This window comes from Aythya ferina (genome assembly GCF_964211825.1).
Source record: "Aythya ferina genome assembly, chromosome: 9".
NCBI lineage: Eukaryota > Metazoa > Chordata > Aves > Anseriformes > Anatidae > Aythya > Aythya ferina.
The window spans coordinates 11,295,038-11,307,275 of NC_140305.1; the positions used below are offsets into that span (position 1 = coordinate 11,295,038).

The 12,238-nt window shown below is 43.1% G+C and overlaps 1 protein-coding gene across 11 annotated transcripts in view; it reads right to left on the minus strand.

The window, feature by feature from the left end:
* Positions 1-12,238, minus strand: part of DGKD (diacylglycerol kinase delta) — a gene marked incomplete at its 5' end in the record, with an annotated part of 66,096 nt that overhangs the window by 28,532 nt on the left and 25,326 nt on the right. For 10 of the 11 annotated variants that reach the window (XR_014696100.1, XM_084529934.1, XM_084529931.1 and 7 more), the window contains 2 exons: positions 738-870; positions 1,721-1,825. Coding sequence is in view for 10 of the 11 variants with exons in the window: in XM_084529934.1 (XP_084386060.1) it covers positions 738-870; positions 1,721-1,825 (238 nt within the window). Of the gene's footprint in view, positions 1-737; positions 871-1,720; positions 1,826-5,700; positions 6,207-12,238 lie in introns of those variants that run through there. The other variant, XM_084529937.1, reaches the window with a different exon arrangement.

Genomic DNA, 12,238 nt, shown 5'->3' on the forward strand with positions numbered 1-12,238 from the left:
GAACATATTAATCCAGCTTCAGAACATGTAATGTGGCAGTCTGTGTGAAATCTGTCCCAAGTGACCATATTTGCCTCCAAAAGAAAGCACAGGCACACACTATCCTTGTTAGTACTGCCAAAACTATCAACTGTAAGCATAATGAGTAGGATGAGCTAGTTATTAATTCTTGCCTCATCACTTTTACTAGGTCCTTGTACAAAGCTTCGTTATCACCTTGTTAAACTTGACGTGATTTATGTAGTCATACACTCCACCATCCTTTTACACAGTGTGGGTGTAACCTCATTCATGCTACAAGTATGAGCTGTCCACAGGCATGCACATCTGCTATGCTAAAACTAAAAAAATAACCTCCTGGCATTTAAACACTTAGAAAGGACTTTCTTATGACTATTCTTATGAACAGGAGAATTCTCATGAATATTTAATCTCATACCTCAGAATTACATACCTGTTAATTTCAGAAGCATCATTTTAATAAGGGATGTCAGTATTTGGGTAATGAAAAAAAAGCTATACTTCTGTCAAGTCTAATACTAAAATCAGCATGAAAATTTCATCATTTCTATTATTATTATTATCATTATTATTATTTTTACAAAATACCAAGAATCTGATTCTGTCTTGTATGGAAAACAGACTGTTAACAATATTCCTCTTAAAAGATCCCTAGAATGTGGCATGGAGCCATAAAGATGACACTCCCAAAACAGGAGACAAAGAAGCACTCTTACCTTCACATGAGAGCCCATGTGACGTGACTCCAGATAATGCCTCCCGACACACATTGCAGTATGTTGGCCGAGCATGTGAGCAGGCGTACCAGTTATGCATCCCTGAGAAATGGTCCATGCTGTACTGGGTAGACTAATAAAATAGATGCATTACAACAAAATCCGAAGCAGAGACACAAGACCGCTTTTCCTTAGAACAAAGACTTGTGTAGAGGAGTCAGAAAAGGCAGAAGCAGAACACTTTACTAGGGAAGAGTTGGCCACATGCAGTTTACACACAGCACCTGTAGGTCAAGAAGCTCTTTAAGCCAGAAGAGCTCATGCTTCTGCTTGAAGAAGAAGCAAGACCTTAATTCCTGCTCCTGTGCTATCTCCCATGCTTGTCTCACTACAATTGTGCATAGGAAAATGGGCTGGAGAATTTATCTGCTGAAGTCAATCCTTCCCTTCTCCATTTTTTTTTTTTTTGTATTAAGATTTCAGCAGGATCAGTTCCTCAATCCAGTTCATTGCATTGCAGAGGAATGATTTTGCTAGCATAATGGAGGGAACAGAAAGACAAGCATCAGAGTGAGAAGAACTCAGGACAGTTTCTTTTGCTGGCAGTTCTGGTCTACGTACAGTCCCAGAAAGCAAAGATATGCACTGAAACAGGCAGAATAGCAAGCAGACAAGGTGCAACACAGGACAGGGAGGATAACAGAAGAGTGAAAAGACAATGGAAGGAGAACTGTGTTTCATAATCTATCTACACTCTCAAAAAAGAAGTGCTCTCAAAGTTACTAAGTGAGTATATAAAGTACACTCTTTGGAGAATCATTTCTGTGTATCTGGGATACTTTTTACAGAAGGCCTAATGCTATACCCACTACAGTCTATAAAAATGACTTCTGTTAATTTCACTGATGGCTGACTCAATCTCAAAACAAGCTGGTTTTTAGAAGAGGATGCACAGAGTATAAAGGAACACATTTTCCTATTACCTCAAAATGTTCACGGTTCTGTACAGTCTTCAGTGCTGCAATCCAATCTTCCATCTCTTTTCTGTTATCAGCACAAAGGATGAGCTTCCGACATGGAGTGATAATCTGAAGGGAGAGATAAAATTAATGTGTATTCTGAGCATGTCAGTGAAAGACAGTGAGAGAACACATTATTGCTAGTATTGAAGCTATTTTCAGAACCAATGAGATTCACAACAGAAGATATGTCTCATATTCCAGTAAGCACAACGCAAATCAGGTACTGGACAGTAAAAGTTAATACATCACATGTGCAGACCTTGCATACTTTTTTACGCACTTAATGACTTTCTAAATTGGCATTAAATTTGCAAAAATAACAGCTTAATGTACCAGTTTCTATCAATTAATAAATTAAATAACATATTTGTTAAATTAGACTGAAAGCACAATACTAAGTATTCAAGAGGGAAAAATCCTAAAACTAGTAGACAAATTAACATAAATTTCATCAGATCAGTGACTGATATACCAAAAGAATGACCCATAAGGGCTGTTTTCCTTAAAAACTGACCTACATCCCCTGTGGTTCTGTGGTTTCTTAAGTATGCTATACCATACCCAGCTACAGTGTGATTGCAGAGCTCACAAACTCTAATGCTCTGTAACATCATACCAAAAAATAGTTTAGATTGATGACAAGCGAAGAGAGAAGAGGGGAGAAATGAAGCAAAATAAACTATCTAAAAGAGAAATGACAGTACTTTTAATCCTCTTGTCTTCTGACAAGCATTTGGGACAGAAAAGATGTCCAACCCAAGTTCCACCAGCAGCTTGGGGTTGTGGTGAATTTGCCTCCTATAAACACTGTTTTCAGTCTGCTTCTACTCTGGGCTAACTCTGATGTGCTGTTTGCCCCACGTTAAACAAACAGTTCAGTGTTTAACAAACAAGTAGAAGACATATGTGGTGCCAAAACTCCATTCTGCCCAGGAAGGCAGACAAGCCTGTGTGTAGCCTCCCACCAATGCTCTCTTGGTTTGTCAGATGGCGGCAGTAGAGAGAAATAAAAGGTCCTAACGTGGTCAGGGGACCACGCCTGCTATCCACAGGGCTATCCATTCAGCTGGGGTCCCAACTTGACAATAAATCAACGTTTATTCTTCCAAAGACAGAAGTGTTTCTTCTCCACACTATACTAACACTGTTTCTTTGTGTACAAGTCTGTCCAATTTCCATCCAACTGACTTTTTAAATAAGAACAATATTGAAGTGTTTGCAAGACCTGGATTTAAGAAAATCCGCATTAAGGTTGAGCATCATTAACAAAAAAACAAAAGGATCTCCTTTGTGTCAAGGTGGTAGTTTCACAACAATGGACAGCTAAACTCCACCACAACTGCTCTCTCATTCCCCTTCTCCAGAGGAAGAGGTAGAGAACATATAACAGAAACAAGAGTTGAGAAAAGGACAAGGAAGTTGCTCAACAGTTACCATCATCGGCAAACCAGATGCAATGTGGAGAGATTAATATCATTTATTGCCTATCACTAGGCAGGCTAGAACAGTGAGAAACCAGAAGCAAACTCAGAACACATTCCCCACCACCACCACCCTCTTCCATGTCCTTCCCTGAACAGCACAGGGGAACAGGGAATGGGGCCTGTGGTCAGTCCCTGATGCTTCATCTCCACCTCTCCCTTCTTGGTCACTCTCTTCCCTTGCTCTATGTGGGGTCCCTCCCACAAGATGCCACCCATACCAAACCAATTCTGTAGGGGCTGCCCACAGGCAGCAGCTCTTGAAGACCTGCTCCCACACGGCTCTGTCCCACGGGGTCCATCCCTCAGGAGCAAACTGCTCCAGCACGGGTCCCCCACGGGCAGGCAGCAGCTCCCCCCAGACCCCCTGCTCCTGCGTGGGCTCCTCTCCACGGGCTGCAGCTCTGACCAGAGGCCTGCTCCACCGGGGGCTCCTCCACAGGCTGCAGCGTGGAGATCTGCTCCATGTGGGCCCCACGGGCTGCAGGGGGACAGCCTGCTCCACCAGGGGCCTGCACAGCCGCAGGGGAACTGCTGCTGCCTGCCTGGAGCACCCATGCCAGATAAACCCCATACAGTCAACTCAAAAAGCTTCCAGACACTCCTTTATCCCTCTACAATTTGTACATAAAAAAAATCTTCATCATTTGCATTTCCAGGAAATTGTGTTGTAACATCTGCAACACCAGATCAATACAGACTAGGACTACATTAGGTTGATGAGGCCGGTGTGACTCTCACAAGCATGCCACCAAGGTTTTGTTAAGCAGCACTAAAAAACCACACACACGTCATCCCAGTATGTAACCCGTTAACTACCACTTTCCGGTCCATTTCTCATTTCTCTCATTATGATTCATAAAACAGGTTAAAAATAAAAGCCTCTGAAACTGAAGAGCAGACTTCTTGTCGATATCAGAACAGCTCAGAGAGTGCAGTAAGAAATGTATACTTAATGAAAATCTAAAAAAAGGTCTATCTGTAGAATTCTGGGTTATTTTAAGCCCTTCAGTTTTCACAATATGTATTTCTTTTTATAGGTTAGACTGCAGTATTCAACTGCAGTAACACTAACTATGCTAAGGGGACTACCAGTAACTAGAAGAGCACACCACTGCCACTAACATCACGTAGACAACAAATGGAACTAAATGCTTTTTCCAAGCAAGGACTGGCCATTTATATTAGGAACAGTTTCAGCATGTAGCATGCTATTTTGAACAAAATTATCCTATCTGTATCAATGGTAAATAAACAGAAATAAGTATTTACTATTTTCTAAAAATAAAACTTCAAATAACTTCTTCCCTTTTTCCTGAATTTTCCTTTAAACAATTCTAGTTCTGATAAAATTTATTCTGAAAGAAGGCAATCACAGGAGTCTTTCTCTTTCCTTGGGAAAGAGGAAAAGTGGGAGATTACCTCTATTTCCATCTGAGCTCTATGTAAGGAAGGTTACCCTAGAGAAACCTTTTACGGAGCATAAAGCAGTGCTGCTAAAATCAATGTGAAGTTAAAGAAGAATGAGCAGCATCTCTGAAGTCCTGCTAAGAGGAGGCAGTGCAGGGCCTCACTTTGGCTGCAAAGCCAAGAACATCTGTAACTGTGTATGTACAGAGGTACCCTATGGAAAGCCCAAGCATCCTAGGACAAGAGTCCAAGGACCTTTCATTGCTTTGAAAAGAGCAATTTTTTATGAGGAGCTACCAGTTTATTCAACAAGTCACTGGCACACTCCTGGGCAGTGGGGAAAAATAAATATTTTAAAATAGCTAGTAAAATTAATTATCATCAGGGTTCCTATTTCAGAACACTCCCATACAGTGCTGTACCTTTTACTATTTCTCTTTATTAAAAAAAAAAAAAGGCTAAAGCACAGAATTGCTTTTAAGTCACCTTGGAAGACATGAAATCTAAAACAGCGGTATAAAATACAGAAATGTAGATGCCTTGGTTAAGAATTCATTTCTGAGACTACAGACTTCATGGATCACTGGGGAGACTGACAAATATATGAATCACTAATTCCTTCTATTATCTACTACAACACCTTAAAAATCCCCACATCCAGTGTTAGACAATCCTCTGTTCACAGAGTAAAGTTAAAGTTTATAAGGCAGAGGACAAATAAAGAGGTCAAGGAGATTTTCATACTTGAATCATCCAGACGGAGTCACAGAATTAAAATAAAGGGTCTATTGTGTAATTACAGAACTGTAAATAAAACACAGCTTTGTGCACGATAAATTTATGAAGAACATTTTCCATTAATCAGTATTAAATCAACATTTGCATTGGGATTTAGCAGTATCATCAGAGATCGGAAATAGAAGAATACAATCGCAAACCTCACTCCTAAAGACAATATGGGACAATTCAGGCTTCACTGCGAAGGACAGATTAAAATTTTAATATAAGTAGCGTAACAATTCTTGGGGGAAATTAAGAAAGCATACAAACCTGTTTTTCTGATTAACCCGCAGTGGTGTTACAGTTAAACATTTTAATGAGGATAATTAGGAATCCAGGAACACGTTAGCGAGGACACTTCCTTCTCAGAGCAGTTCAGCAGCTCCCGCCTTTCAGGCAGCCCCACACACCTGGGGCGTGCTGGCCTCTCCCCTGCGCCGGCTGATGCGCAGCAGGCATTTCACAGCACTATTCCCCAAAAAGGCACCGCTGAGATGACAGAAACACACTCGCACTCACAGGGAATGAAAATCACTCATCCTGCCACTTCTATCTCCTTCTGCATGAGCCAGTAATTTCAGCTCCAGCCATCCACCTGTTGCAGGACACTAACGCAGGTACAAAGACTATTGCATACTCTGTGCTGTCTAGATGAGGCCGATGACCAGTCCAGTGTCTCACATCAGAAAGAAGCCATTCTTAGCATCTCCAGAAGAAGCCACAGCAATCTTCCCCCTGAAATCCTGTCCTCTGCCAGGCAGGGAGTCAGAGTGTTTGCTCTCAGCTACAGCCGTGCTGAGCCGATGCTCTGGAACACGAGACTTGGTCATCCCTGTTGGCAAGCGTGGCTAGAAACAAGCATGGCCCAGCTATTTTTTTATGTTCCAGCTACAGCTTTTGACTAACATCCTGGAACAGCATATTCCACAGGATGACGACGCACTAGGTGAAGTAGCATTTCCTTTTATTTGTTCTAAATTTACAAAGCAGTAATGTCATCCAGTGACCTCTTGTTCTCATATAAAAGGAGAGCACAAAAACAATGATCTGATTGCTTTTGAGCTAGGATGGAAGTTGTCTTGCTACGAGTTTAAAAAAAAATCAACAATAAAAAGTCCTAAGATTTATTTATAATCTCCTACATTTTTGGCTTGCATGGGGATTGGCAGAACTCTGAGTGTTCCTGCCCCGAAACAGCTCAGAATTTTATCTAGATATGAGCTATTATGTATATTAAAAGTGCTTGCTCTTCCTAAAAAGGGAATATTAAATAAGTTTTGGATCCCAAATGCTACTGAGCTTTCAGGGCGGGGTCCTCCAGATTTCACTTCTTAGTAGGAACTGGATGCCCGCCCAATTGCAGCTGGGGTCAGAGCTCAGCACGTGGTGACTTTATTGAGACCTAACAATGACCAGCAAAAGAGTTCAGTAACAGTCATCAAGAAAAAAAAAAAAGCTGCCAATCATCTCATCGATCCTGAAGAGCCCTAAGGATGAGTAAGAACTGTAGGAAGGCTGGAAGACACTTCAAATCAGGCTGCAGCCTGATTTACAGACTCCTCACTGAGAATGAACCTCCTGAAATATCTTTGGTGGACCCATGGTGACAATCAGCCCCTCTGTAGGCACTTACGTGCCCTCCACAAGTCTGCCAGAGAAACTCTCAACTTCCAAGCCTGCCCACTCGAAATCTAAAAAAAATCTAAATCTAAAAAAAAAAAAAGAAAAAAAAGCCATGCCTTCATCGACTGTCTTGTGCAAATACTGACATTTCCCTGACACTTTTCCAAAACTTAGCTTCATCTCCTCCATCTCTTCCTCAGCCAGCACATGCCCTCTTACCAGGCCGTAAATCTTCCCCCCCCATGTCGACCCACACTCTCCTGTCCAAAACTAACACCAGTTTTCTGACATTTCGAAATTTCAAATCGGGCCAGCTGGCAAACAACAGAGCCAACCAAAGAAAATTTCTCATTTCACATTCTAAAAATGGACTGGATGTGCCTGGATGTCCTTCCCCACTGAACAGCTGTGAATAATTGGATTAGAAAGGCAGCCCAAAAAAGACTACTTATATGACACCAAATTTTAAATAGAAGTCTGCTATACTTCACCCTTTTGGTGTTTCCCTGTACTGAACAACCTTTCTTCACCCAACAGCCAGAGAATAAGCTTCACTCTCTGGTCTCTCTGCCACCAAACAACTTTATCATCTCTGCTCACTTCCTCCTTCAGCATTTTCTGGCTGCCCAGAAACTTCTCAGCAGAGAAGTGGCAGCCTGGCCAAACACGCAGTTGGACTGTTTGTTATCAGAGTGGATCTGGTGAGCTCAGTGACCACAAAAGACAGCAAAACAAGTTAAGATCACACTGGCCCAATCACGGAGCTGGCTGAAGAAATGCTGTGGTGAGGGGGGGCACACAACCCTGCTAAATATAGTTTTTCTGATGTGATACATTTCTCAGAGTAGCCAAAAGTGGGTGCATGAGAACACCTGCTCATTCTGACGGCTTCCTTTTACTCACATCCTGTTCAAATATAGTCTTATGTTCAAAGGTGTTAGCCATAAAACCCCTGAAGAGATCCTGGATTATTCAAAACAGTTGAGGATTTGGATACGGGGACAGCAGGAATTTCTGGAGCTCAGAAGGCCAAGGAACTGCAACCACAAAAATAAAAGAGCTAAGAAAATGGCTTGATCACAGACGGCCAAAGCAGGGAAAATGTCCACCAGCTGCAGCTAACTACTACATCTGCTTCTGTATTTTGGAGTAAGCTCTTGGTATCCCTCGAACCCAAAAACTCAGGGAGGAAAGTTGTGTGAGATTATAATGAGGACCCAACCATTTCATTCCCTTCAGCTCCTGTTCTGGCAACAATGACAGATAAATGAACAACGGCGTGTGTAAGAACACCTCACCTGGCTCTTCAGCAAGATCCAAACACCAGCAAAGTCACTACACGTTTTGAACATGACTGCTAAACTCACAGAGGGCAAAATGGACTAAGTGTAAATAAGATAAGTGCTACCCCCTCAGCAAATGCACAAGATTCAAAGGAAGGCCAGGCTGGATGGGGCTTTGGGCAACCTGGTCTAGTAAGAGCTGTCCCTGCCCGTGCAGCGGGGTTGGAATGAGATGGTCTTTAAAGGCTCTTTCAACCCCAACCATTCCGTGGTTCTATGAAAAAGAGAGAAGAAAGGAGAATGAAAGACTGAGTTTCAGACTCAAACCAGTCCTTTACAGCTAAAACCTTAAAAGCCTGACGTCAGTTTCTGAAACAATGCGGAGCCGAGCATTAGGAAAGGAAGGCCTTAGGCAGCACAGCAACAAGATTTTAGGAGGTCTCTGAAGTCTGGGAGAGAGAAATAACATGAGTATCAACACTTAAGACTCATGGGGGACTGAGGCTTGCCTTCCTCCACAGACAACATCCCTCTTCCCATTTGCAGCTCAGCCTTCAGTTTTGCCAGCAAATTCAGCCCTGATAACTCAGGGCTCAGATCAGCTGGAGCTCCCTAGACCTAATCAGCACAGCAAATTTACAACCACCAATGCACACCCAAATCGTACCAATCCTGTCTCCTTGAAACCTGGATGCCATCCTAAACGGGGAAGAGCAAAGAAGGTTCTCGTGTGACACTGGACTATGGCTCTTCAGGGCCATTTTTACACGATTAGGTTCAGGTGGTGGCACACTACAAAGCGCATCTTCTGTGAGCCCTGCCATCGGCACCTACTGCTGCTTCGCTTTACCCGCAGTGAAGCTCACTCCTGTTGACCCTCCATCTGTGCCTCCTCCCCGTCCCCATCTCCCCTGGTGCTGCAGTGGGAAAGCAGACCGGACAGAGCGTTCCCTGGGAAAATGCTCATCTCTCATACCAGGGTCACATTCCTACATGCCTCTGGAAACTCTATTCCTAAACAAGGCACATTCCTGTTCTTGGCAATCCGTAAGAGGAGCACAGACAGGGGGAGATTTTAGGACTTCTGTAACCACTTCATAGCTGTCAAAACCTAGAGTATGCCAGAAGAACCTTGTCACTGTATGAAATGCAGACAAGCCCGATGATGTGTACATACTGATCACTAGAATTCTACGTGGATGAAGAAAGAGAAACTGGGAATCCATAGGGCTGCCATGCCAAGTGCCAAAGCACGTTAGGACAGCTCCATCACCCACCCACCCTTCTCCTCACGCAGCAGATGCACACATCCATCTTCTCTTCATCTGTTCTCCAAAGGATGCAGTCCTGCCAGAAGAGTTCCCAAGCACAACTATGCTGTTCAGAAAGAGCAGCACATTTGGGAAGGCAAAGGGTATTTCAGAGAAACCTTCCTATTCATCCAAACAGAAGCAAAACCATGAAGAACAGAGGGGCAGGTCAATGTTCACCAGGGCTAGGGCTGCTGTCTCAGTGGTCTCATACACATCAAGGCTAGCAGCTAATAAATCACAAGACTGAGCAATAAAAGACCTTGTCTATGGTAGGAAAACGACTTGTTACTGACAGCTTATTGTTAGTAGCAGCTCCTCACACACCCCTATCCTCAGCTGCATTGAGAAGAGGCTGGTAGCTAGCACAAAAGAGGAGGAGCAGCTTTCCACATTGGGTACCCTGCAACAACCAGTCTTGGTTTGTGTGCAGCAGTGAAACCATCACAAGCACGACAACTGGAGAGAGACCTCATTGCTGTGATTATTATTAGCAAGCCTCTCCTTGTCCGTCAAAACAACCAGACTAAGGATGCACATAACAAAGAGTCTTTCTTCTAGAGGAGCTCCTATGTGAAAACAAACCTGTAGTGTTCTCAAACAACCTCTTGTTTACCGCAGGTTTTTCTGCCTTTGTGTCCTCACCTGGAAGGGGGAGAAGGCACGGGAATCTGCAGACTTGTTCAGGAAGGTGGATAAAACACCAAACACAGCACGAAGGTTACAAAGAGCAAACAGACATCAAACAAAAGCTCCCATTGTTCAGGCACACGGGCAATAACAGACACTAATTTCAAAGCAGTAAACTTTCCTTTAGGGAGAAAAAAAGCTCCTCACAAACAGTCCCTTTCACTTTCCAGCTCTCTATCCTGTTCTCACGAAAACATTTATAAATCGCAGTCTGACCTCTTTCTCTTACAGTAGCTTCGTCTTTTTTAAGAAAACTCCTAGCATGTTTTTGAGTCGTTCTGTAACATGCAGCAATAATCACCAGATCTCCCCACCCAGGGCAATTTCTTCCAGGTTCTCTAACTCTTCTTCCGCGTTTGTCCTCCCTTAGATGTGCTTTTCTCCAGATTTTTTCCTCCTCTGGTGTGAGCAGACTACTGACCAGTTCCTGCAGGAGACTGGATTAAGAGTCTCAAAAACACTTGACATGAAAGGATTTTAAATGACTATTTTCACTGACTAACAGTGACTCAGAAGGGTCTGTTTACCGAAGGGCTTTTTCTCAAGCTGAAAAAAAAAAAAAAAAAAAAAAAGTACTGAAGTCTGGATTACAAACTACTAAAATAGCAAAGTATTTTGAAATTGCAGTGGTTCTGACAGGAAATGGGGACCGAGCTGCACTTAATGAAGGGAGGGGGGGAAAAAAGCAGAGCGACACTAGACATGGCAATTCATGGCTTTAGTCATGTTTTCAGTTGCTTATAAAGGAAATTCTGACAGCTGCCAATATAAACAGAGTAAGTGCACTAGCAGAGTGTACGATTTCTGAACGTGTACACACATGGGTGTGGAAGAGACAACAACCCCCAGCAAAGCCTGACTTTCCAATGTGCACTGTAATTTTTTCCAATCTAGAGAAGACAGCTTAAAAAGGAGGGGGGAAGAACCATCCTGTTTGTGAGACCTCCTTTTCTAATCTTTCCCTTCTCCAAACCTTAACGTGGCAATCCAAGACTGTGTACGAAGGAGTGGGGTGAGGAACCATCTCCCCCAGGGCTCTCGGTGACTGCCCAACGTAACTATGTCTGTCCCCAAATTAGGAAGTCTTTTTGCCCACTTTGAGAGCTGACGTCTTCCCCGTAGGTCTCTCAGCGCCCTGCTGAGGAAGCAGGGGAAGATGCCCTCCCTCACTAGGAAGCCTGGTCACTCTCTGCAGCGTAGTTTTAAGGTCCATCTTTTTCAAAGGGCGGAGGCCACATGGGGCAGACGAGGAATCTGCACAAGCGTCAAACCACACAGATTTCCCTGACTCCTGTGAGCCCAATCTTGAAGAGTCCAAGCCTGACTTTCAGCAAGCAGCATGTAACAAAGGCCTTATATTCTTTCCCCTCGTAAAAAGTAAGTCACATGCCATTTCCTGAGGCTTGTATTTCAACCCAGCACAAGTAACCTCTGATCCAGGTTCCTCCTGTTTCTAGTTCGTCTTGTTTCAAGCTCCTCTGCTTTCAGTTCTGTGCTTTACAGGCACACAGGTCCTGAACTGAACACAAGCAGCAGACCTTGTCTGACATGCAGCTTCAGCTGCTCTGTTCACTCCGTCAACAACAAACTGTCCATATTAAAACACTCTAACAAATAATTTAATTTGACACAAAACCACAGAAGAGGCAAAGGCACTTTCACTTCATTGTGAAATGAATTTGCAGACAACAACATACTCTCCTCATCAGGAAGCACCTTCAACACTTTTATCTTCTGTTAAAGATCAAGCACTTTGCTCTGAGTTTTTAGGACAGGTTAATTACCCCAAAATGAAGTTTCATGCTATTCCACCACAGCAGCAACAAGTCCTGGGACAATATAGCAAAAACACAGTCTGAAGGAGATCAGACAGTCACATAAAACTTCACAAGACAGAAACCG